This window comes from Brassica napus, chromosome C3 (genome assembly GCF_020379485.1).
Source record: "Brassica napus cultivar Da-Ae chromosome C3, Da-Ae, whole genome shotgun sequence".
Taxonomy (NCBI): Eukaryota; Viridiplantae; Streptophyta; class Magnoliopsida; order Brassicales; family Brassicaceae; genus Brassica; species Brassica napus.
Genome location: NC_063446.1, coordinates 2,173,000 through 2,200,226, shown reverse-complemented (window position 1 = coordinate 2,200,226; position 27,227 = coordinate 2,173,000). Strand labels below are relative to the sequence as shown.

The 27,227-nt window shown below is 34.0% G+C and overlaps 4 protein-coding genes and 1 long non-coding RNA gene across 7 annotated transcripts; 2 read left to right on the top strand and 3 right to left on the bottom strand.

The window, feature by feature from the left end:
* Positions 1–1,854: 1,854 nt before the first annotated feature.
* Positions 1,855–3,874, bottom strand: LOC106391112. 2 transcript variants are annotated; one of them, XR_007321077.1, is made up of 4 exons: positions 3,697–3,874; positions 3,479–3,585; positions 3,048–3,112; positions 1,855–2,362 (listed from the first exon to the last, which is right to left on the bottom strand). It is a non-coding gene; the product is annotated as an uncharacterized LOC106391112 (long non-coding RNA). The 2 variants fall into 2 exon arrangements; XR_007321078.1 differs by having other exon boundaries at positions 3,479–3,579; positions 3,697–3,867.
* A 283-nt stretch (positions 3,875–4,157) lies between these two features.
* On the top strand, positions 4,158–6,862 carry LOC106388171 (pentatricopeptide repeat-containing protein At2g40720-like). Its single transcript, XM_022699122.2, has one exon. The coding sequence runs from the start codon at positions 4,235–4,237 to the stop codon at positions 6,788–6,790; it is 2,556 nt and encodes an 851-aa protein (XP_022554843.2). The 5' UTR covers positions 4,158–4,234; the 3' UTR covers positions 6,791–6,862.
* On the bottom strand, positions 6,782–12,455 carry LOC106388172 (N-terminal kinase-like protein). Of its 2 annotated transcripts, none has more exons than XM_048751884.1 (21): positions 12,070–12,455; positions 11,677–11,775; positions 11,142–11,293; positions 10,915–10,987; positions 10,625–10,747; positions 10,348–10,456; positions 10,179–10,258; positions 9,946–10,027; positions 9,626–9,765; positions 9,414–9,524; positions 9,208–9,324; positions 8,999–9,088; positions 8,856–8,909; positions 8,687–8,761; positions 8,542–8,611; positions 8,335–8,434; positions 8,172–8,241; positions 8,021–8,088; positions 7,822–7,934; positions 7,374–7,625; positions 6,782–7,295 (listed from the first exon to the last, which is right to left on the bottom strand). In XM_048751884.1, exons 1-21 carry the CDS (start codon positions 12,193–12,195, stop codon positions 7,012–7,014), a joined length of 2,388 nt encoding a protein of 795 aa, XP_048607841.1. In that variant the 5' UTR covers positions 12,196–12,455; the 3' UTR covers positions 6,782–7,011. The 2 variants fall into 2 exon arrangements, with proteins under 2 accessions (XP_048607841.1, XP_048607840.1); XM_048751883.1 differs by having other exon boundaries at positions 8,536–8,611; positions 12,070–12,454.
* A 2,569-nt stretch (positions 12,456–15,024) lies between these two features.
* LOC106385774 (WRKY transcription factor 55-like) lies at positions 15,025–17,806 on the top strand. The gene is made up of 3 exons (XM_013825676.3): positions 15,025–16,049; positions 16,661–16,792; positions 17,240–17,806. The coding sequence occupies exons 1-3, from the start codon at positions 15,631–15,633 to the stop codon at positions 17,589–17,591; spliced, it is 903 nt and encodes a 300-aa protein (XP_013681130.2). The 5' UTR covers positions 15,025–15,630; the 3' UTR covers positions 17,592–17,806.
* A 3,085-nt stretch (positions 17,807–20,891) lies between these two features.
* Positions 20,892–23,710, bottom strand: LOC106385520 (probable WRKY transcription factor 54). The gene is made up of 3 exons (XM_013825435.3): positions 22,255–23,710; positions 21,779–21,883; positions 20,892–21,601 (listed from the first exon to the last, which is right to left on the bottom strand). Exons 1-3 carry the CDS (start codon positions 22,635–22,637, stop codon positions 21,067–21,069), a joined length of 1,023 nt encoding a protein of 340 aa, XP_013680889.2. The 5' UTR covers positions 22,638–23,710; the 3' UTR covers positions 20,892–21,066.
* Between the last annotated feature and the right edge of the window lie 3,517 nt (positions 23,711–27,227).

The following is a 27,227-nucleotide window of genomic DNA, read 5'->3' as shown; positions in this document are numbered from 1 at the left end:
CATAAGATATAAACATCAAAATTCTATTTCACTTAACAATACCTTTCGCACGGGAGACATAACTAGTAGAATAAAAAATAAGTGTTAAAAATATATTTAACTAGGGCAAGCCCGCGCTTCGCACGGAAATTTTGTTTCGTTATATTTTCATTCAAAATTTGTTTTTAGTTTAGAAGTTTTATCTAATATAATGTTTTTATCACTACTTTTTGCGTTTTAATATAATATTCATTCTCATTACTATAAACAAAACATTCTAATAAAACTTTTGCTTGTTTTATTTTAAATATTATAATTTTCATTTTACTCTTATATGTTTCTTATCAATTTATTTTATATTATATTTTTTGTCAGACAGTGGTTGATCTCTTTTTTTTTTTAATTCAGAATGTAACTTTTATTTTTTTCAATATTTATGTTGATACAAAAAAATTATATCATAAAAACTAATGTGTTCATGATTTATTGTAGTAGTGTGTATTGCATCTATTTGCAAATTATATAAAATTTACTATAAAATTTCACGAAAATATAATTGTTGTACTTTAATGTCGATATACCTCCATTTATAATATGGTATGTTTTATGTGTGATTTACAAACATGTTTAAATGATTTGAAAACACATAATCTCTTCCACGTAAATTATTTTATGTAACTGTGTAAATTTACTGTAAGTGATTTCATTGTTCATAAGAAACTAAGATAAATATTAAAAATAATTTATGTGATTGAGATTAGATGTTTTCAAATCATTTTGTTAGTGAAAACACACAATATCTTTATTTTTGAAAAAAATATTCATGAAACATCTCTCGCTTTTAAAAATGTTATGTAGTTTTATATAAAAATATTTCAATTAATAAATATGAGTGGAAAAATATAAATAGAATTGGTGTCCAAGAAAAAGCTCCAAAATCTCATTAAAAATTCAGACTATGTATATAATATGGAAGTATTATAATATGGTTAAAACCAAAAGGAAGTATTGTAATATTATAATACCATATAATAGCTGAGGTTCACTATTATGTTTTTTTTTTTTTACTTTCAGGTTTTGGATATCTCAGAACCTCATTATATATGTTGGTTTCTATGATTTTTCTAAACAATATTACATTGTGTTTTGTTCCTTGTATAAGGAGGACGCACCATCTGATGTAACAAAAACTCATGATTTGTTCTTGTTTCCTTTAGAGCTCATATTAGACCATTGATAAGATTCTAGGTTTATTAATCAGTTTTTTTTCTTTTATTAATTAGAGAAATTAAAATTATAACAATGAATTAATTAATTAATATTTGAAAAACTTTAATGTATAAATATTCTTAGTTTTGACTTTCGAGTTAGATTTTTTGGACGAAATTGAAATTTATCTGTATTGTGTATGTATTCCTACAAAAAAAGTATTTTATATTTGAAAATATATTTCTCTTTCGTGGTCCTAAACTTCATAATCCTAATTTCATTCCAAGAAATTAAAAATTGTCAGATCGACACCCAGAGGTTAAAATGTTGAAGGCTAAATTTCTGTGTATTGGTCCAGTAATGTTAACCAAGAATTAGTAAACCAATATTTAGGAAAATGGAGACAAGCCCAAATACTTATAAGCTAAGTTACAATTATAGAGAACTGAGTGACACTGTCTAATACAGAATTAAGTACAACGTCACATATTACAAAATTATGATGAAAATTTTGTGACTGTAAGACATTAAGTTGAAAATTGTTATTGTACTTACCACTTTCTTTAAAACTAAATGAAACCCTTGTTTATGCCTTCTGTGATTCTATCATCTTGTAATGTCTATATCTTTATAGCAAAGAAGATTTAGACTTATTATAAGAAAAAAAGTAAAGAAAGTTTGGAATATAGTAATGGATAAAAATATTACATTACATCGCAGGTCTTTAGATACAAAAAAAAAACTCTTTGAAATCCTTGATAGTGGCCACTAAGTAAAAAAAAATAGAAAAGAACACACTATTAGTTATATTTTATTTTGAACAAAGGCATGGAAATTATAACTTGAGAATCAAGGTCGATGTCATTCAAGATGTCAAGCTCTCAGCTTCCTTCAGTATTTGCAGCTGCTACCTCTGTTCTCCAACTCCGACCACACTGTTCATGTAAACGAAGAGTAGCAGAAATGGCAAAGAAGCTGCAGAAATGTTTCAGCTTGTCTATTTTTGGTAGGCCCATAAATCTGTTTGGTAAATGATGGAAGTGCTGATGAGAAGTTGAGATGAAGCTTAGAAAACCTATTCCGCCACACCTTTAAAGCTATATCACCTGGTGACATTGCTGATCATGCACCCATGCGCTACATCTTGCTACCTTGTTACATCTGGCTACCTTCTCTGCAAGTAGTTAATATAGAAGCGTTAAAAAGCAAGAAACTGTCGTTTGAAGCTAATAAAAATAAACTCTTTTAACTTCCAAAAATATATTTTGAAGCCTTTTTGTAGTATATGTAGTTAAATGCATATTAGCTTTCAAATTTTGTAGAGAAAAACACATGGGGAAAGTAAAAATGTAAAGACTTATGTCGCTTATGCGTGCATCAGGGCCTGGCCCCTGTGACCATAATCATGTTATTTTGATCAACCTCAAATACATGATGTTAAGGGAAAAGGTGAATCAATAATATAATCTTAAGTCAATTACAGTGTCTAGTGGGCATGAATTGACATTTGCGATGAAAATGATATGTGAAGCAACACTCAATAGGAGAAAAATAGATAAACACATAAACTTATTGAATTTGTTGGTGAAATGGTCATAGTAAGGGTTGAAAGAATGTTCCCGACGGTAAAAAACCAAGAGTAAACCAGAGCGTATTTTTATCATTCATATACATGAACAATGGATACTTGTAAAAACAACGGAAAAAGAGTTCAAACTTCAGTGTTTTCTCTATGTGATCAACATGTTGGACTACTAAATTTCAACCCAATGTTGATGGATTATAACATATTGACATCAAAGAAAATGATCAACTAATATGCAATTTTTTAAAATGCAGAAGAGTGTTGATCAAATTACCTCCATAGTCTTTGTACACTGGATCAACATAAGAGTTCAGAAGCACAAACAGAAGAACATGAATCCTGGAAAAAAAAAGAACTCCTGAACAATTGCACAATCATATACTTATACTCTCCCTCAGATCTGCATTTCTTTTCTAATAAATTAACCAAATCAAACAATTAATTTAAATGATAAGCTCAGCTATTTAGCATTCGAAAAGTAAGCATCATTTTCTTGGCGAATGATAAATAGGACATATGAATACGTATGCTAAATGTATAGATCAGCAGAAGAACAGCTGAAGATGTTTATATAGCGGTAAGGGAGTTCATGATCAACACCATGAACTAATGGAAACGCATATTCAGCTCCATACATTACAATCAATCCTTTATCTATTGAATCATTTATCAAGAGTTGAGGCGATGGATTTTCAGGACGCAAACCTTTTGAATAAAAAAGGAGCATGTCCAATCCCATCAGTTATCCTCCCCCTCGGGTTTCCCAGAATCGCAGAAGACGCGAGAGGACCGTACCGGAACAATGACTGGTGCTAACATCAGAAAAAAGGTCTGGTAAGCCACCATTGTTGCAGTTTGTGTTGTAAGAAAGTTTAGTAAAAGATATATGAAGAGAGGATGAGATCGATGAGGGAAACACTGACCTATTTATACTCGCAGGTCCACTGACTCAACCAACCAAGCTAAGCCTGCATTCAAAGCCACGATAACTCCTACTGTTTCAGATTCAGTGTGAAGTTCAGAGGTCGCCGCTGAGCAGAGAACAGAGATGAACACGATTAGGGTTTAATTTGTTGGGCTATCGGGCTTTAGACCATAAAACTATCGAAATGTTAGTGTCATCAGAAGCCCAAATCAAGCAACGAAAAAATTAATGAAACAACGCGGATAATATGAACTGACTTATCTAGCTGGCATCCTATGTGGCTTCATGAGAGTGAAGCAAACACTCTTTTATAATAATAGATATTTGTTAAATATAAACTCAAAAAGAAGAGTACAAAATGGCACATAGTAGAAAAAAGTTTTAAGTTACCACCTGTTTTGACCCAAAAACAAAAAAAGTTACCAGTTCAAAGTTAACAACAAATGCTTATACATTGACTTTGGTAGAGGAAGTCAAAAATCGGTTAAACCGGGTTTTGCGTTGAACAACCGGAAGATAACGACGGCGATGCAGATATGCGTTTCAAGCTTCACGACGTTCACATTAGTCGTACAATCTCTTCTTTAGCCGAATCCTACACTTCTCCAGCTTCGGTCAGCTCCAGAATCAGAGCCTTAGTTCAGAAAGCAGAGTATCTACAAGCTCTGCATCTATACACTAACCATGACAACTCTTCTCCACTGTGGACTTCCGTCTTCACATTCCCTTCTCTCCTCAAAGCTTGCTCTTCTCTTACAAACCTCGGATACGGAAAAACCATTCACGCTTCGATCATCCTGTTGGGTTTGCGACAAGACCCTTTCGTTGCGACTTCGCTTGTCAATATGTACGTAAAGTGTGGATCTTTAGATAATGCCGTCCAAGTGTTCGACGGTTTGTCTCACTGTGGAGATGTCACGGTTTGGAACTCTTTGATTGATGGGTACTTTAAATTTCGTAGATTCAAGGATGGGTTTGATCTGTTTCGTCGAATGGTGGTGTTGGGTGTGAGACCTGATGCGTTCTCGTTGTCCATTTTGTGTAAAGGAGGAGACTTTAGGAGGAGAGAGGGAAAACAGATTCATGGGTATATGTTGAGGAACTCGTTAGGTGATGATTCGTTCTTGAAAACTGCTTTGATTGATATGTATTTCAAGTTTGGGTTAGGGACATATGCGTGGCGTGTGTTTTTGGAGGTTGAGGATAAGTCGAATGTTGTTCTGTGGAATGTTATGATTGTTGGGTTTGGTGACAGTGGGAGCAGTGAATCTAGCTTGGAGGTGTATGTGCTTGCTAAGAGTAACGGTGTCAAGCTTGTTTCCACTTCTTTCACCGGAGTTCTTGGTGCATGTGGTCGATGTGAGAATTTTGGTTTCGGGAGACAGATACATTGCGACGTGGTGAAGATGGGACTTGACAATGATCCCTATGTTTGTACTTCTCTGCTGTTAATGTATTCAAAGTGCGGTATGGTTGGTGAGGCAGAAACTGTGTTCAGTTGCGTTTTGGATAAGAGACTTGAAATATGGAACGCGATGGTTGCAGCTTATGCAGACAATGGTTATGGACACTGTGCTTTGGAGTTATTCAGTTTGATGAGAGAAGATCGTGTCTTGTCTGATTCCTTTACGTTGTCAAATGTTATCGCCTGTTGCAGCATGTTAGGGTTGTATGACTATGGCAAATCAGTCCATGCGGAACTGGTTAAGAGACCAATACAAAGCACGCCTGTAATAGAGAGTGCTTTACTCACTCTGTACTCTAAATGCGGATGTGATACTGATGCGTATTTAGTCTTCAAATTAATGGAGGAGAAAGATGTGATTGCGTGGGGCTCTCTGATCTCAGGACTTTGCAAGAATGGGAAATTCGAAGAGGCTCTGAGAGTTTTTGGGTCCATGAAAGATGATGACGATGATAGGTTAAAACCTGATTCTGATATTATGACCAGTGTTATAAACGCATGCGCCGGATCAGAGGCTCTTACTCTTGGCCTCCAAGTTCATGGTGGAATGATTAAAACTGGTCTAGTGCTGGATGTTTTTGTTGGCAGCTCCTTTATCGATCTGTATTCCAAGTGTGGATTACCTGAAACGGCTCTCAAAGTTTTCACTAGCATGAGAACCTACACCATTGTTGACTGGAACTCAATGATCTCTTGCTACAGCCGAAACAGCCTTCCCGAACTATCGATAGAACTTTTCAGTTCAATGCTCAATCACGGTGTCTTCCCAGATTCATTATCCATCACAAGTGTCCTTGTTGCAATCTCATCAACTGCAAGCTTGCTTAAAGGGAAGAGTCTACATAGCTATACATTAAGACTCGACATTCCTTCAGATACTCATCTGAAAAACGCTTTGATTGATATGTATGTAAAGTGCGGGTTGTTGAAGTATGCAGAGAATATCTTCAGGAAAATGGACCATAAAAGCTTGATCACTTGGAACCTAATGATATATGGTTATGGATCCCATGGAGATTGTCATAGAGCATTGAGTCTTTTCGATGAGATGAAGAAGGCAGGAGAATCGCCAGACGATGTGACGTTCCTGTCTTTGATTTCAGCCTGCAGTCATTCCGGTTTTGTCCAGGAGGGTAAAAACATTTTTGAGATCATGAAACAAGACTATGGCATTGAACCAAAAATGGAGCATTATGCAAATATGGTGGATCTTCTAGGACGTGCCGGCCACTTAGAAGAAGCTTACAGTTTCATAAAAGCAATGCCTATTGAGCCAGACAGTAGTATATGGCTCTGCCTTTTATCTGCGTCGAGAACTCATCATAATGTGGAGCTTGGGATATTGTCTGCTGAGAAGCTGTTGAGGATGGAACCGGAGAGAGGTCGCAACTATGTTCAGTTAATTAATCTTTACATGGAAGCAGGGTTGAAGAAAGAAGCAGCAAAGTTGTTGAGAGAGATGAAGGAGAAAGGCTTGCAGAAAAATCCAGGTTGCAGCTGGATTGAACTGAGCAATCTCACTCATGTTTTCTTTTCAGGAGGTTCTTCTTCTCTAATGGCGTCTGAGATCTTCAATGTATTGAATAGCTTAAAGAGTATCATGACAGATGGGAATGAGTTGACTTGAACAAGATAATGTAATTCCCAGAATGGTGACTTTACATCATTCATACTTCTCAGAAACACACACAAAACACTCTTTGTGGAAGCGTAGAATAAAAATAGAGACGTTCTTGGGGATTAAAATGAATGATATCACAAATAATTTGTTGGTTGCTCGAGTCATCTGGAGATGCTCTAAAAAAAATGTACATTGCATGCCTGTTTATCTTCTTCCTCTAGTGTTCATCACATTCCAGATGAGGTTCGGTTAATGCGCTGGGCACCAAGTTTGGGAGCTGCAGGTTTGGCTGCTCGGCCACGCCCAGAAGACAAAGGTTTTGCTCTGGTGGTTGGTGGTGGAGCAGCAATGGCAGCCCAAGGGTCTTCGTCATCAGACTGTACTGTCTTCTTCAAGTTCAACGGTCTTGAAGTAGTTGCAGGTGGAGGAGCAGCTATGGATCCCCACAAGTCATCGTCTTCCAATTTCGCAGTTGCTTTTGCCGTGCTAACCTTTGGTCTTGAGCTTGTAGCTACACACAAGCATATGACTTTTAGGAGACTTAACAAAAATGTGTTGAGGTGAACTGATGCAGGCTAAAGATTGGTACCTGGAGGTCTAGAAGGCTGGGACACAGGTCGTTTTTGAGCTGCTTGAATGTTTGAGAGAGCTGGAGCAGGTTTTGGTTCATCAATAGGATCGAGATCCCAACCGTCTTTGTCGCTCTCATGACCTTCGTTAATGTCATTCTCAATGTCTCCCCAACCATCTGTTGATGTTGGAGATGGTGGGGCGGGTTGATCTGTGAAGTCAGAGTTGGCACGTGTATGATGACTGGCTTTGACACTCGGAGCCTCCGTTGCTGAAGAAGATTCACAAGAAATAAACAAAATAGGAAAAGAAAAAAGTATTGACAAATGTATTAACTAGTTATAAGCACAGTGATCAACAATCTGATAATCGAAGGATTCTTTTACTATATATCTGCGATTACACATTTCAACAAATTATACATCCATGGTTGAAAGAAAAAGTATGGTAAGTGATCTCAGGTGTACCTGTGGTTGTAGCATTTGAGGCTGCAGAAGCTAGGGATGGTGCTGAAGAAGAAGAAGCAAGAGACGCTTGATCTAATGGCTTACCTTTGAGAGTCAAAGAACTCATAGCCCATCTAGAAGAACAAGTAAACTAGTTCAGTTAGTATACCAAGCACACTGACCAATGTTCATATATATATAGTTCATTTACTATACTCACCCGATCAGACCAGCTGTTTCAGGTATAGCTGAAGCTCCTCCGGTGGCTCCTGCCTCTCCAGCGTTTGTCTATTAACAAACCAAACAAAACTCAGTTATGTCCATTCCCAACATCTCAAGGAAAGAGTTCGGTAGAGCTATTATTCCTTTACCTTCTCATAGTTCTGTTTCAGTATCTGAAGAAACTGTTCTACAGCCTGAAATGCCTTGGATCGAACCTCGCTATTAAGGAAAAACGAGAGAAAATGCTTTACGTTTTGTCCAAGTGACAATACTAGACAAAAAGAAGGAACGTCAAGCACTTAAATAAGGAACCTGTCTTGATCAATGGTTAGCACAACAATATTTGGAAGAATCCTAGTTGCTATCTCAGTGTCGTCATAAGTGGTACTAGTGGCACATAATGCAACAATACCTGCGTCAAGTAAAATCTAGTGAGATGATGAAAGATGGAAACAAGATAACACCAGGAACATCCCAGACCGAGTGAAAAAGAACCAAAAACATCCTACATACCTGCACCTCGAGCAGGTGGAAATGTATCACGCAAGGCACGCACTGTAAAAGCATTAATCAAAACTCTTTTCCTTGTCTGCATCAAATTTTCATGATTAAACACAAACAAAAACAAAGCAACAAAAGAACAACGAAGGTAGTGAAGACTAACCCCTTCATTCAGGTAGGTGGCAATATTCCCGAGTAATATAGTGGTATTGGTTCTAATTGCAGGCTCTTCATCCACCTGAAGATGATATAAAATTTAAACCACAACGAATCATATATATGGGAAAGAAACTTGTCAAAGATATTGAGGTAGCACCGTGGCAGATACAAACCTGTAATTTGGAAAGGTATTTCAAGAGGGATCCAGAAAGTGTACGCTGAGAAAGCTGCAGCCACATAAAAGAAAAGAGATATAAATATTAGATACAAATACAATTGGATTGTGGGGAAAAAAAAGTTGCAAGGGTAAAGCTACCTTTGGAGCTAAAACGAGCATTGACTTAAGAGTCAGCTCTCGTAGAAAGGCAGATGTGTCCGCAAATCCAGTAGCAACATGAGGGTATACCTTTACAAAACATACAGTACAGTGAGTGTTAATGTTAAAAGCATGCAGCAAGACTGCGTTGCTGCCGAACATCCATACTCAAAACACTTTTTAGGCCAAAGAAGATAAAATAAACTTACTTGTTCATCAACAATTTGTCCGGACATTGATTCTCCAAATTGATCAACATGTTGCAAAAGAGAAACTCTAATAGCTCGATCATTGGAAGCAAAAAGCTTGACTATTGTTGGCAGCACCTAACAGAGGAGGAACTTCAAGAATTAACAGAAATATATTCATATGCAATTGAGTTGTTTAGAGGATTTTAATAGAGACGTTGAACAACCTTGACTTTGAAATCTTCAGCTGATAACCATGAACCCATCTTGAGTAAAGCAGTTAATGCAGGGGCAACAGCTGAACCAAATTCAAGGGAAGAGGCTAATAAAGGAAGAATCTGCATCAACAACAAGGTTTAAGTCAAATACCAAAACGTAAAATCATAATACTCAAAAGGCAAACTACTTTCTTACTACCCGGAATAATTCAGATTCACACCTTCTTAAGCACGATCTCGCGAGGAAGCTGTTCAGCAACATTTGGTAGTTTACGGAAGAAAGTGTCCTTTTCAACACTGTCTTTCAAGTTAAGAATATCCATAAAATGTATGGTGTCCACCAGCTTATTTTGGAAATACTCTGCATATGATAAGAATCAAGAGATGAGAGATTGTCAAAGATAACTGAGAGATATAACACCGTTACAAACATGCAAAACCCCAGAGGAGAGGGTCAAAACAAAAATACAGAGAAAAAACAAGCCGAGAACTAAAAATAAACAATGTAAGTTACAATTTGTAACCAAGACAGGAAGATTACCGCCATTTTCTAGAAGTTTTGAGGTGTTCAATCTGCGAGAAGGCATGGAACTTAGGAGTCGCTGATAATCTGGAAGCAGAGACTGTGAGAAAAGAAACATTCAAACTGAAATGAAAGCCAGCTCTTAGCAAATAAAGTCATACAAACTAATAAATCATCAAAACTTTGGGGAAAACACAGTATTTGAAGTTCCAAAGCCACATATTCAGGGGGAACTAGGATGACAGCCAAACCTTAGGAATGCCGACAGTGTTACGTAGCTCCTCTGTTTTTCCAAGCTTAGAGCCCGAGAAGAGTTCATAAATAAGACAACCTTCAAAAGAGGAAAGAAAGGGCTTCAATGGAAAAATTGCAATCAAGTTGGCTAGCTATATTTTACATTTAAGTTCATGGAGGTCTTACCTAAGCCCCATGAATCAATGGCCCATGGCGGAGATTTTCTAATGGCAACCCAATCAGATTTCACCATTTCCATTGGCTTGTACTGTGTTCCCACTAGCCATTCAAATGGCTGAAACCAGAAAATAAGTTTAGAAAAGATAAAAGGGCAGCAACAAACTCTGGGAATATTCCTATACTGGACAGAAACAAGGACTAACACCTGACCCTTGGTACTACAAATATACAAATATAAAAATTTAGTGAATGAAGTTAAAATTGACAAGCAAAAGAAGAGTACCAGCATAGGTCCACTGGCAGATTCATTGCTCCCATCAAACTCCGATAAGACATCAAAAGCATGGAGTTTCCAGTCCAAAGTTGGTGTCACAACAACACTAGCCAGACAAACATTTCCATGCACCTGTTGAGACAATAGAATTATAGAAAGGAAGAAGACAAAAACATGAATGTGGTGAGAATTCAAAGTTTGCCATCACAAATTCCAGATGATATCTACCATAATTCCGAACAAGAAAATCATATTCTAAATAGTTGAAAAGTATAATGTTATAAGAAGTGAACACTCACAAGTTTGCAGTCATTGTTCAGGAAGCTCACAGCTTTAGTTATCTGGTGTAGCCCCAAAGCAAAATATTCATCCCTAAAGCCAGATTTTCATAATCACAACAAAGTTTCAGACATGATCAAGATTACAATGTCAAGCATGATAAGGTCAAATGACAAAAAAGACAGATAAGACTGTGGCAAACTAAATAATTGGCCTATTCGCTGATGCTCAGAAGAAGAGTTCATACCTCTGAGTGGACTTCAAGCCTAGCTCCTTTATCTTATCTGACAGCGGCATAACAGGCTCAGTGACTATGTAGATCGTAACCTTGGAAGTAGACCCATCGTGAGTTTCAACCTCCGTGCTGTGAAGAAATGAAAGTATATTTGGATGCCTCACCTGCAAAAGGAATTACTAGGTGATAATCTAGCAGAGAGATGCAGAGGATAGTGACAAGAGGATAGAGAAATCCACTTAGTCCGACATTAAGATGAATCAACTGACCACATATATGTAAAAAAATGTTGGGCAAGGATGACAGAAACTAGATATATCATGCAAGTGTCATTTTTGAAAATGGGAATTCTTAAGCGAGTATGGAAAAACTGATAATAAATTTCAGTGGTGCCTTCCTTCATATATCCATTACAGAGAAAGAAAAGGTAACACATAACTTCACTAGTCTGATGATGTAGAGTTTCAAGTGATTGAGTTAGAGTTCTTAGTGCTTGAGAGAAGGTACGGTAGCCTAGAAAATGTTAGAGAGAGTGATGAGAACTTACAGTACGAAGGCGCTTGACACCGTTTCGCCCAGCAGCCAAATGCCCATCTTGAGCATCGTTCCCAGAAAGAGAAAATATCGAAACAGGAGACCCATCATCCTGAAGAAACCAACTTACAGGAGATGAGACTGTATCAAAATAACTTAACACCATTCAAAACTCAAACCCAAGAAGAGTTACAATTCTATTAGCCATGAGTCTAATCAAAGAGAACTAACTACTAGAGACAGCTACAAAGCTTTATGGATCACGCACGTTACATGGAAAAAGCAATCACGTTATATACCAAAGGTAACACTTAACAAAGCCCAAAGTTCCATCACAGAGCATATGAATCTGAGACCAAAGCAATCAACAGGGGAGAGAGAGAGAGAGAGAATGGAGATTGGACACCTTGGAGGTGCCACGAAAGTGATTCCAGGAGCCCCAAGCAGAAGGGTAAGGATCACCGATGTTGTAAGGCAGATCCTTGAGCCCCGTCCCAGATCCACCCACCACTCCTTTCAAAAACTTGAACATCTCTTCCGCACCTCCTCCTCTCAATCCAGAGCAATCGAAGAACGTTGCTGCTTTCCGATGGATCTATAAGGGGAATCAGAACGAAGAAAGGAAGCTCCTTTTTGCTTATGATTCTTCTTCTTCAAGATGCAGCGTCATCTCATCTCCCTGTAGATTTCTTCTTGCTCTTTAATTCGTCGGAGTTATGATCGGACCTGGACGGGGTGACTCTGTCGCCGTTTTCGTGTTTCGTTTTTACAGTTCGTGCTGTTTATTTGTTCACAAGACGCCGTGGAGTTTATAGTTTCGTGCTGTTGGTTTTTTATATGTGGACAGACCAATCTATATAGCTCAGGATCAGCTCATGGATTGGGCCGCTAAATGTTTTCGCTCTTGTTACGTTATCTCTTGGACTCGATTTTGATTTGGTTTTCTAAGCTCAAACTATCTCCCTTATTTTCGTTTTTTTTTTTTTTTTTTTTTTTTTTATAACCGTAACGTGATCCCAAAGGCTTTCTAGACCCAAAGACTAATCACTACGAGGCTCGCAGAATCCGTGTTTTCTTACCACTTAAGGCGTCTCGGATGACCAAGAGGAATCGAACCCAGAGCGGTACTCACAACTGTGAGCTCATTACCACTAGATCAAGACTACTTGGTTTATTTTCGTTATTTCAATCTTGCAGGCTTTTGAATGATTAAAATATATCCATTAATAATCAAGGTTAACACGAGTGTTATGATGAGTTTAAACCCAAAATGATAAACATAAAATGTATAATTGTATGTATGGGGTCGAATCCATATATATCGAGAAAACTAAACACTAAGGGAGATGTATTCAACTGAGAGTTTCAGGTGATTTGTATTAAAATGACAAATCCACTGTTATTGAAACATGAATTTTAAAAACTCATTTAAAATCCACTGTTATTGAATTTGGCATTTCTTAAAGTACTCTGAAATCCACTGTTATTGAAAATATTTTAAGTTGTGGAGTTTTAAAGTTTTTAGGTGATTTTAGGGTGTTTGGGTAGGATTTCTTAGTTAAAAAAATTAAAACCCAAATCCCATAGTTTTAGGTGATATTCTAGAGTAGTTTAACAAAAATCACTTAAATCTCTGCAACTTATTGAAATCATCTAAAACTCCATTAAAAATCAAATCACATCAAATGTTAAATTGAATACATCCCCCTAAAGAAGCGTGGTTATACTAATCTTCCACAACAAAATTGTTGTAGAAAGCTAGTCTACTTGTTTAAGAGTATGCTAAATTAAGCATGTTGCTTTCGTCTTCCTTTTTAAAACTGTTTGGTCTTATAAGATCATGACTTGTATTTTTCTTTATCCATTGCAACTGAGACTACCCTTAAAAAAAAAAGGTTATAGAAGCTAATTTTTTCTATAAAATACATTATAGACATTAGAGAATTACCTCTTATTTGACTCTTTATTATATTTCAAAACAGCTGAATGTACACTTTGATAAACTCTAAAAATCACATGATCAAATATATATAACTGAAGATTATTCAAATATTTTTGATGTATCAAGTGCTAATTAGACTAAGACATGTTCCAGGCCCTGAAGATTATATAAACTTCTAGTTTTTTTTTCTGATCAAGATATAAACTTCTAGTTCTACATAGATGTTGTTAAGAAATTTACCAAAAGTAGCTATAGTTTGATTCAACGCCTTGAAACTTCTCAACTGATGTGTGTCCACTTAGAGAAAAAAGTGTTCAACCGTTTCAAGCTTTGAAATTTCAAGTCGTCGTCTAGACTTCTAAGAAAATCTTGAAGAAAGAAAACAAACAATAAAATTAATTTGTTAAATCTTAGAAGACCATGACTTGGTCAATATTATTACCAGTTCGCTGCCGTGTGTTACAAAACACGAACCAGCCCTTGCTACGTCGACTATACCCGACCGGGTCAATGGGTTATCACTAGTTAGATCTTCGGTCGGGATCTTGCCAAACAATTTAATTGAAAAAAACAAAATAATTGTGGTTTCCTTATGTGGAATAGGCTAAAACGTTGTTGTTCTTGAATTTTGGACATACTTTGCTTGTAGATTAATTGAGTTCAGTTTAAACAACCGGGCCTCGTAGTCTGGTGGTAAAGGAACCTCGGCTGAGGTGCCCGCCACCCGAGTTCGAGCCCCGGCCACGAGGGGATTTACATGGGTTCCCCTCGCCCTCCAGACCACTTCGCGTAACCAGAGGCCCTTAAGTGGACGCTTAAAAATCCTGTAATGGCTTGGGCTTCGGCCCGGTGGGCTAGTCGATCACGCAAAGTGGTCGGATACTGGATTATCAAAAAAAAAAAAAAAAAAAAGCTAAAATAGGTCTGGCCATAAAATCTATAATCCGAAATCCGAACCGAACCCGAACTGAAAAATCTGATCCGTACCCGGTCCGAAATGTAAAAAATACCCAAATGGATCTTGTAAGGTGGTACAAAACATATCCGAACCCGAAGTGTTATTAACTGAATCCGAACGGGTAACCCGAAAAACCGAAAAAATAAAAAAATCTGAAAAGATATCGATCCGAAAAAACCGGTCCGAATGTCCAAACTAATATACAATGTAATTATATGAAACATGAATATATATTTCAAATATTCAATTTCATATTTATTTTGATATGGTATCTAACAATAAATATTTAAATTTTAAATAACTACTTTAAATACTTAATTATATATAAATAAGTATATATTTCTTATGCTTTGTTTTTTAATTTTAGATTTCATTTCGGGTATATCCGAACCGATCCGATATAACCCGAATCCAAATGATATATGGTTACTTTATGAGTTCTATGATGTGATACAAAACCGATCCGAACCTGATGTGTTATATCCGAACCTGACCCATACTTTCAAATTTACAAGAATGTGATCTAGAAGGTGTTATAAAAAAGAACCGAAATCCCAAAAACCTAATCCGAATGTGAACGGGTATCCGAACGCTCAGGCTTAAGCTAAAATAAGTAGTGCAAGATCACATCTACAACACTCCCACGGGATTCGAGCTTCTATTAAAACAAAATCATAATTACGTGGAAAATATATATATTTGAGTTTCGCTCCATGTAATTTATATAGTATTCCGGTAATATATGATATAGCTTTTTTTTTTATCAAAACATATGATATATATCTGTGACATTAGTGGGAAAACATTTCAAACTCGGGTGATATTTCCAAAATATAAACACTGTAACATTAACCGTATATAAAAGAATTTTTTTTGTGCAAAAAATGATGTCGTCTCAAGAAAACAACAATCACAATCTTTGAATAATCTGCATGTTAAGAATTTCAATAGAGTTGGAACCAACATCGAAGTTAACTGTTAGCAGTAACCGTTATTTATATTAGTCTATATATACATGCCCTAATATATGTGTTAACTCATACCCGAAAAAAAAACTTAAGTTACAAATGGAAGAGGTAATGTCAATTATCTTCCACGGAATGAAACTGGTTGATGAGCTTAAGTCAAGCTTACAGGAAAAGTCACCGGAATCTCTGTCCACCTCTCTCGACGAGATCACAAAGACATTTGATGATGCAAAAGAGCGGTTGAGGATAGTCCTTGTGATCAGGAACTCGGAGACCGCAATGAACCAAGTCAAACCGGTGATCTCTTCTTGCTCAGACCGGATGCTAATGCAGATTGAACCGGATCTGATGCAGGAGTATTGGTTAAGGTATGGTGGGTCCACGTCATCTCATGGAACCGAAGCCGTGACTCAAAGGCAGCTCATGGCTGTTGATGGTGACGGCGGAAGAAATTTGACGGCTACGGAAAGATCAGGTGGCTCCGGTAGCGGTTCCTCCACGCCAAGGCAACGTAGAAGGTAAAAAGTAGAAACATTGTAGTGTTTTTCTTTTGTGGTAGAAATGATATAAGTTTTTTAATACCGTAAAATTAAATTACAATGAAACCAAGTGTTCGTTTCAAAAAAATACCACAACTTTGAAATGGTTTTAAAAAGGGTAATACTACAAAGGTTAGGTGTAGTGTAGACTTTGTTTTAAAATCACTTTTGACTCTTTCGCAAGCTTTTAGAAATCATTCATTTTAAGGATATAAGGTATTCTAAAATCATTCATTCTAAAAAAAACTCATTCATTCTTAGACCTAAAGTTCATGATATATTTAGAAATCTAGATGGCAGTTTTAGAAAATGAAATAGAAAAATACGGGATTTTTAAAAGTTGTCCATTTATAAATTGTGATATTGGATAAAATCATAAAACGCATCTATCATGTTTTTTTTTTTAATAAAAGAAGTTAGAGCAAGAACAAGTCTAGCTAAATCTTAAAAAAAATTCAGTAGACTAAATCTTTTAAGAATTCGATTCATGTTTAAACTTTCAAATAATTATATGTTATTTTGGAAAATTGTTAAATGAAAATAAAATATACTAAGATTCGATTCCAATGTGTGTACTAATGAGTACGTAGGAAAAACGAAGGAGAAGAACAAACGGTGTTGGTGCCGGCGTTAAGGTCGGGAAACACAGATCTACCTCCTGATGATAACCATACTTGGCGTAAATACGGTCAAAAGGAAATTCTTCACTCTAAGTTTCCTAGGTAAATAAAAACTTTACTAATAACCCAAGTTTAGTTGCAGACCAAAACGAATTCTAGAATAATACTTTTGATCGTCAACATGTTGATGAAACTATCAACGTCACAAAAAGGCGTTCCTTTAGTTAGTTAACTAACCAAGAAACACACATTTAGATCACATCAACATGTTGTAATCAGTCTCTTAATCACCAAGTTTATTAGAATGACCAAATAACCTTATTATTAGTTGAAAGTTGAAACTTTGATGTTATAAAGTAATATATCGTTCTTAGGTCTCGTTATCAAATCATACAAATCATTTTTTCTAAATTTATTAAATAGCTATTTGCTTATCATATCATTGGAATAGGTTGAAAATGTCCTAATCATTTTTTTGAGCAACGAAAATGTCCTAATCATATATAAAGAAATTAAAAAAATATATATACCTATTTAAATGATGTTCAGAGCGTACTATAGATGCACCCACCAAAAGTTATACAATTGTCCAGCCAAGAAGCAAGTCCAACGCCTCAACGACGATCCTTTCACCTTCAGAGTCACTTACCGTGGCTCACACACTTGCCACATCTACTCAACCGCTCCCACCGCTTCTGCTGCTGCCCCCACCGCTCCAATCACAACTACGGCCACAACTAGCCATCCCGTTGACTACGGTCCCTTCTTCGACATGGCGGAAGCTATGATGCTCGGTAGCGGCGGGATTGGGGACAACATGGATTTCATATTTCCTTGCAATGATCCACCTCATCATCATCACTGTTACCGGAGGCAAGAAGACGGAGACGGAGACAAATAGAATACCAGAGACCGGAAGACGGAGACATATATATATGATTCATATATATATCTACAGAAAAAGGACATGTTTAATTTAATTTATTAATTATTACACGTGATTCTAGTTTGGGATCTAATGGGAAACCAATTCTTTTAAACTAGTTCGCTTTTTACAAAATTTGGAAGTGTTTTGTTACTAAATGGGGTTGTTAGGGTATTTAAATTATTTCCATAGTTTTCTTCTCATTCTCAATATAATTATTCAAATTAGCATATATTTTCAGGTGACAATAAAAATGACAAATTTACGCGTTAAAATAAAATGTAATTATTAGAAAAATCAATTGTTTTTAAGGTGCTGACAACATTTTTTTTTCAATGCCAGTGCTTCAAATTGATAAAAAAAAATAGTGATAGGGTTTTGATATTTCGTTTTAGTGACAAAATACTATTTACATAAAGATTTTAAGAACTTATTTATACCATGATATTTTTTAAAGGTCCCTATTCCATACAAATCTCTTAAAGGAGCTCATTTCATCAAATTTTGTTTTTAGCAAAATCATTTCAATTTTAGTTTAAAGAGATTTAATTGACTCTGAAATAGAACATGAAGTAAAATCAGAATTTCTGACGCAAAGAAAAGGGACAGTAATAATAATATCTCATAATATGTTGTGCACACTTTTTCAGTACAAGGAACATTTTCTTACAGAACTAATGCAGTATCTTTTTTTTCTTAATAATAATGCAATATCATTATATTTAAAATAAATTAAAATTAGGGGCAAATTTTTATTTTGTCAATATCTCACAAATTGGCATGAACTTGTTGGTGTTTCTTCCTTTTTGCTGTTGTCTTATTTTCAGACTAAAGAATCCAAATTAGTAAAATGGTCTGAACAGTGTCAAAATCAGCTATTCGAGTGGATGTTTTGGTCCCTCCACCATCACTATTCATCATGCATGGGCCTTTGTTTTGCCCTTGTGTTTATCATGTGCATTTGCTACGCCGACAGAGAAGACACTTTATCCTCTATTATTTTATAACAGTATAGTGTGACATGTAAAAGATGTTTAAGGTATTGAATGAAGGGCTTATTTGCCATCTAACCAAATTTAAAAGTGAAATTAGGTAGATAACATTGATTTTGACATAACGAAGAATCTAACATTTACACCCAAAATTAGTCGGTTATATCATTTCTACTTATAGTTACCCGGTAAACATGGCATATCACAAATAATATATGGTGAAGAGTGACTTAAAACTATGTCATATGAAAGAAAAGAGTCATCCACGTTACACGTTTATTGACCACATACATATGTACGTAGTGTTCCATTCCATATCGCCAAAATAGTATAGAAAGATGCAACAACATCCACAATCGTTAAATACTAAACACTATCCCAACCCCAATTCATAAATAAGAAACTCTAAACCCTAATTACTAAACTCTAAACTCTAGTTACTAAACTATAAACCCAAATATAAATCATAAACCCAAGTATAAACCATAAATCCAAATAGAATAGAACAAAATATATAGCATAGTACATATTGGTGAAATTATGAAACATATATAATTGCATGGAATAAGTTAATGTTGATCTCAACCATACCCTCACCTACTAAATACTAAGTCGTAAAACCTAATCATTAAACCCTAAACCCAAATATAAACCAACTTTAATCACTAAACCCTACCCAAATATAAACCCTAACCCAAATATAAATCTTAAACCCAAATAGAATGGAAAAAAATGACATAGTATTTACTGGTGAAGTTAGTAAATGTCTATGATTGCATGGAAGAAGTTAATGCTAACCCCAACCATACCCCTTCGCTTTCTAGAATACTAAACCCTAAACTATAATCACTAAACCCTAACATAAATATAAATTCTAAACTCAAATATCAAAATATAAAAAGTACATAATATTATGTAATATTAAACTATATTATATTATTATGTAATATTAAACTATACAATATAGATCATAGAGCGAATTTTACAGGTTCAAAAATATGTAACGAAAACCTTAAAAAGTTAAAACTGTATTTTTAAACAAAATAGAACACTTTTTAGTAACCATCATATGGAATGAAACATAATAAAATAGTATATTAACATAATATATACAGTTCATCTTCTCCGATTAACTTTGTTGCAGACACCACTCGTCTTTGAAACTCTATTATCCACTATACTCCTTCACCATCAACATAGACAATACAATTTCATCAACGATCCCACAAATCTGAGAAGGAAAAGATGTTCGGATTGCTCTTTCTCGCTACTTCAATTGTAACACCGTCGTCTTGCAATAGATTTCAGAAGCGGAGATGATGTCCCCTTTGCAACGCACTTCGAAAGGGAAAATAAACTATGTGAGGGTATCTGATTCTGTAATGGACACGAAGAATTTTTGGAACCTAACATTATTAAAAAGAAATTGACTTGCAGTTTTTACCGATTGCAATCAAAGGTAATATGACAATATTATATAAAAAGCACAAGAAACAGTGAAAAGTAGGACAATTGACTAGTAAGTGAATTATATTTTTTTGCGTTATACAGCCAAATTTCCGTCTTTTAGTTTAGTTTTTTGTTCTGAAACACACAAAAGAAAGACTCAATCATATAACGCAATCAAGTATATATCCGATCCAAGATTCATATATCTTATTAATTAATTATTTTACTGAACTATTTTTTTTTTAAAAAAAACAATCTTTCTTAACTATCACACGTAAATTAGTTTAATTTATGAACAATTTTTTAAAATATGTCGATAAAATCTAGCAAGTTTTTATCGATTTATCTATGTTAAGTTTAAAATTTTCAAGGATCCGTACGTCACAGGAGTGACATAGATTTAGTTTTGTATAAAAGGGTTCGTGTACGGTTATGTTGTATTGTTGCGGCAAGCATTGATTAATGCCCTAATGTATAGGGTGATTGTTATGTAAGGGCAACAAAAAAAAAGACAAAACACGACAGTTGCGAGATGCATTTGTCTCTTTTTTTTTCCTTTTACCACCAAACATTCGTAGCCGCAATGTGAATGGATAAGTTTCTTTGCTCTCTTAATTTACGCAATATCATAAATATTAAAAATTATTGAATCCAACAATAGAAACACTAACAATCAAATAGGCAAAACAATGGTATAGTGGGAGCGTCGCAGTTGGATCTTGGCTTATATTCTAATTAAGTTTCATAGGCTATATATCCTTTAATCAAAAGTTGTATCACCTTTACGGCCGACCTATGATTTATCCAAAATGAACTTGTGAGAAAGAAAAAAACTATTTAGTCAAGAATCAGACTTACTATAACAAAGAAAATGAAACAATAGAAATGTCGAAACAGAATTATAACAAACATACATCAAAAATATTACATTCCACTAAACATATTCAAAGAGAGAGGAAGAGAAAATATTATATAACCTAACTACAATATATTAATCAGGATTCGGATGTTCATATAGCACTTGTTCCTTCGTAAGAGCAGTAGGAATCAAATAAGGAGGAGAATTGATCGTTGTCAATGAAAGAGAATTGATAAGAAGTGGTAGTACTAGCTTCACCGTGATAGAAGTGATTCTGATGATGTTGACGATCATCAGACATCATCACGTCTGGCCAAACCAATGACAAATCACTATATGTGGAAGAACCCTCACAATAGTCATTATTCTGATCACCATTGTTATAATCCTCCTCCTTCACCATGCTTGCGCCTACTCCGATCAGGCTACTGATGTCGTTCCCTTGCTCTTGTATATATGGATCCACATGGTCCTGAGAAATGGTTGCTGCCAATTTATTATTGTCCGAATCCAATACTATTTCGAGATCAAGAGGCTCGGTCTTTGCTTGTGTTTCGTCACTAACGTTACATGTATGGTGGCCAATGTAAGTGATTTGAAACAAAGAAGGGTCTTGCTCATGTTTCTGAACTTGCTTTGTTGCATTGCATCCTTGTGTTGGCTTGTGTGTGCATCTAAAGTAACTTCTGGAAAACATTGAAATGTACAATGATTTAGACCACTGCAGAATTAACAAAGTACTAGATTCTAGATTAGATTGATAAATTCTTGGTTTGGGATGCTCGTTATAAGATGAAAATGATTTGACCATGTATATATGCATTATATATCTATCATGTATATGAGGAGTAAGGACAAAGGACCTTGGGAACTTGGAGTTAAGAATCTGCTTTTGTCCATATTTCCTCCAAGCATATATATCTTCATCAATTCTTCTAGCTTCCACAGTCCAAGTATGTGATCTCTTTCTGTAGATAGTTAAAAGTAAGAAATTTATTAATCAGTGTCTAAACCATTTTGGCAAATTAATATGTTCTTGTAATACAGATCCACCGTGAATAAGTATACTAATTACAAACACTAATTGAAACAAAAAAAATTGGTTAGTCCAATCCAATCAATCATACTCATACAATCTATATCACTATTCCATGATAAGAGAAACAGATCCAAGTCCAAGTACCATGTCATTTAACCTTTACCACAATATATGATGGAATCCACAGACAAAATTAGCAACTTGTAATGAAAAGTTTTTTAAAATATTCACATAAAAATTAGATTAAATCATTAAACACGGATGAGAAAATATATAAAATGAATTCAACTTTTCACTTACTTTCTAGTGTAGCATCCTCTTTTACTTTTACCAACTCCAAGTCTCTTTCTACTATCGCCCGAATCTCCACCGTTGCAACTCACCGGAGTTGAATCATCGCCGCATGAAGTATTCCGTGAACCCTCAAGGACGACGGAGACGTTGGCGACTTGGTCAAAAGAATCAAGAACCGATATGGTTTTGTGGAAAGAATCCAAGATCTTACCCATGAGCTTATTTACTGGATCCGGATCTCCAGAGACAATACGAGTCTGATCGATGTGGTGACTAGATTGTTGACGAGAGAGGAGAAGCTGAAGCTGAGTAGCGGATTCGTAGCCTTCAACAAGTTGGTCCACAACGTTTCTCTTAACGGATTTGGTATTGTTACTATCTGAGTCCATATTTTTGGTACAAGAATATAATGTATATGTGATTTCTTTTAGGGTTTTTTGGTATGATGATTTGAACTTTGAAGATGAAAAAATAATCAGAGGAAGATGCTTAAGAAAGAGAGGCGATAGAGAAAGAGAGATATATAAATGGTGTGGAGGGTATAATAGGAATATGATAAAACTTGCTTATGAATTATTTAGGGATTCAAGGGTATAATGGTAAAGAGACGGGTTATTTACACTCCCATTGGCTCACCAGAGCTCTGCTGATATCACGGTGATGAGTTGGGATGACGTCATCCATCACCTAGCTCGTTTAAGGGCTTTGGTGCCTGTTTTTTTTTTCACCTTGTCTCCTTTATTTTCTTTTTTATCACCCCTTGTCTCCTTTATTTAATGCCATGAAAACTATCTCAAACAACTTGGTTAGGTTTTAAAATGCTTACTCTTTAGTTTTGTTATGTTAAAATGTTAATATTTTTATAACTTGACAATCAACTTGTTTTCATTGGCATGAAATCACTTTCAAGAGGATGTAAAAAAAAGGAGACATGTTGACAAGATAATATCAGGACCAACCACCAAAATCTTTATTTTAGAGTTATTGAGTACGATAGTTTTCAACCGAAATAACTTTTGATGCTAGGGGATTTCCGTATGACCAATTATTGATATGTGTCATGACTCATATGTGTAGTGTCATGCATTTACAAAAGTAGAAGGATTCATTACAAAACCCACGAATATTCTCATGGTTTGAACCTTTAAATTTTGTAATGGATAGATTAACTACTAAAACTAAATGTTATAATACAAATATATCAGTTGTGGTAAGACCGCTTTCTTGGAGCAGCTCCAACGAGAGAATGTAAATGAGTTTCCTAAAAAAATGTAATAAAAATAAATAAAAACATAAAAGTTAGATGAATAGGACTAGAATCGAAGCTTAGAAAAGAGGGGTTTAGAGCTTTCGCATCGGTAGCGTCTCTTCCAAAGAGTATCTACCATACATAATATTAATTTATTTTAGTTTTGTTAATAAAATTTAAAACAAAATAAGTTGAACCAATAGGAAAGAGACAAATGGGTAGAGACGTCTTTGTACTTTCTTGTTGAGTCTCTGGAGGCAGAAGAGGCTCCTTGCTCTTTTTGACTTCTTCTCTCCACTTTTCAATTTCTTTTAGTATTTAAATTAGCAGTGTTCAATCCGGATATCGGTTCGGTTTAGGTTCGGTTTTTTTCGGTTTTCGGTATTTCGGTTAGTAAAATATAACTACTATTTTAAATCCATATTTACTTCGGTTCGGTTTGGTTTATATACCATCGATTTTCGGTTTATTCGGTTTTATACCAAAAAACATAATTATTTAGTTTGAGATCATATTATATGAATTTTAGTGTCATATTGTCAACACATTCATTTATTAAAAATATATTACATGTTCAAATTAATGAACAAAAAAGTAAAAATACTTCTACTATCAAATAAAATAATCAAATCTATAACTAAAATCAAAACTTGAAATTTTGAAAATAAAAATATGAAACAAAACAAAAACATGAAAGAAAAGTTTTTCCACTCTTCCATATTTAGTGTTCATTAAAGTCATATTTTTTCAATTGAACACGAAACTCTGTTTGTTTACAAATAAGAAAAAAGTTGTGAAAAATTTTCATTAATTATTGTCCATCAAATTTATAATCTTCATATTAATCTAGTGAAGACTAAAATAAAGCAAAAAGATCAAAAGAAGACTTAGAAAATAAGATGTCTGAATTGCGATGTATTGTTATTTAATTATAGTTCAAGTGTTTTACAAATTAAGGTTCTTTATTACTATAAAATTATGGTAATAGTTATTAACACAAATTTAACTTTTGTAACAAATAGATTTTCATGTATTGTTATAAAATAGATACATATTTACATGTTTCTACTTTTAATCGTTTTGTTCGGTTTATTCGGTTTAATCGGTTATATACCAAATATATCCAAATCCTATGGTTTTTATAAAATTATATTCATTCGGTTTATATGGTATATACCAAAACAAAACCATATTGTCTATTTCGATTCGGTTCGGTTCGGTATGGTTCGGTACGGTTCGGTTTTACCATAGTGAACAACTCCAATTTAAATCTTAAGATATTTGTGGAGAAACCATCACTAATGTTGCTCTTAAACCAACTCGAACGAGGGAATGGTAAGAGGTCTTTAACAATTAAAATAAATGAAAAATCAACAAAATAAAGAAAGAGAAAACATAAAAGTTCTAATCTTACAACTTTTTAGAACTTTTACCAACTTCCAAAGTACATGTGTTAATCAGTCATTGTTTCAAAAAATTGTAAAACACAAAAATAATTATAATATTAATTTATTTTTTTTTCTTAGAAACTCAAGAGGTTTCAGCCGTAATACTTAGAGCATTTGCATTAGTAAGTTTCTTAACATTGGTTTCTTTAAATTATTATATTCATAGTTTACTTCTGTAATTAGAATTAATTATTTAATAAAAGGTGTACTAATTAAAAAGAAGTAAATGACTAAGTAGTCTCTCAAATTTTTTTGATAGTTCATTTAGGAAGAATCGTTTATCAAATTTTTTACACTCTCTCTCTTTTTAAATATTACATAATTATTTAATTTTGTTGAGAAACTATCAATCTTGATGCCCTTAGAATGTTTTTTAAAACTCTATGAACGTGACACATGTCACTATGTAATTGGGTAAAATTACTATTAACAAAATAAAAACATCTATACTTAATACTTTAAACTTCCATTGTATACTTTATATGATATTAAAAATATTTTTACAATTTTATATAAATCTTAAAATAAAATTATCTATGTAACAAGATCTATTATTCATAGGTTAAAATTCTATATTAATACAAATTTAAATTGAAATGATTGAAGTTTAACACAATAACAGTATTAGGCTTTTAATTAATATATAATAGTACTAACAACTATAAAATTTGAAAAAAAAATTACTAAGATTTGAGATATAAAATAATTATGTGTAATTATGGCAAAAGTTTGGCACATTATCAAGTGAAGATTAAAGCTTAGTTAATTATAATTTGGATTGTCGTTTGATATTTTGTTTTATGACTTTTAGGTTTTGTTTTTATAAGTTGTTATGTAATTTATGTTTGTTTGTGTTATTTAAAATATTGTAACTCTTTTATCATATTTTAGTTTAAGATAAGTTTTAAAAATATTTTTCCTAAACTAATTTATATTAATAAATGTTAAATTAAATAATAATATTATTTTAATGATAAGAAACTCAATGGTATGATTGTATAGTTTTTAACTTAATTTTTACAAAAAATAATAATATTAGATTAGTAAGATAATAATATTGAGTATCTTACCATTAAAATTGCTCTCAGGATCTAAAGGTAGTAATCAAGATCAATCTCAGTATAATAAAGTAGTCTTATTTTATTTTTATAAAATATTTGTAAAACTCATTAAAAATTGTTTTTGTATCATTTTGGTAAAAACTAAAAAGAGAGCTTTAAAGGCTACAAACAAATTACAAGTCACATATGTCACCCTGCTGCTTGCTTGGTTCTGATCATTTTGGAAGTACTTATGAATTTATTAATAACCATATACGAATTTTAGCCAAAATAAAAATGTCGGAGTTAACTATTTACAGATAAGTTACTTATTAATACCTGGAGTTGGGAGTACAGTACACACTTACTTTTTCAATTATATTTAGAAATATTTCAAACTTTACAAATTTTTTTTTTTTTGAGAAAAACCTTTACAAAAACTTGCTAAATTGAAACTATTCGTTTTAACTTTTACGTATATTTGTAGATGTCCCGGCAACCATTTCACTTCTTCGTTTGAGCTCAGTCAACCTCACCCTTTCTTTTTGAATGTGATTGATAACTTTTGGAGTAAAATAAAAAAGTAGAAATTAGAGAAAGTGAGGAAAAATAAAGAAACTGAGTTCGTCTCTCAAAACTGAATGAAACAATGACTGTAACTTTTCTATTGTTTGAATAGGAACAAAAGTAAATATACAATATGCAGTTTAACTTGATTGGCAACTTGGCAACGTAATTTGGAGTAAAATATATTCCACTTTCATTAGTTGTGCTATATATAGATACAGTCAAAGCCTTTGTATCTCAACTTATTAATCATGTAAAGATTGACAGATTGTCACATCAAGACACTGGTTATATTAAATGTTTATGACTTTGAATATATCAATATAAAACAGCTAAAACATTGTTTTCTTCCCGGGATGATGTGAGAAAGGTCAACGGTGATTAGGGAAGTTTTCTTGACAAATGACAAATGGTTATAAAATATGTCATGTTACAAAAAAGAAAAAGAAAAAAGTTATAAAATATGTCAATTTTGTGTCTAGTGTACTACTCTTATGCTGGGGTGTTCTATAAATAGTTAATCAAGAGGCCTCGATTAAAGGACTGCTACACATCGTTAAAGGCTACTCTGGAATCTGGATAATGATCTGTCAAGAACCTAAAAAATGTTTTAATGAAATTTAAATGGAATATATAGCTTTTTAATGTGTAAGTTGAATCTATCTCGTGCAAATA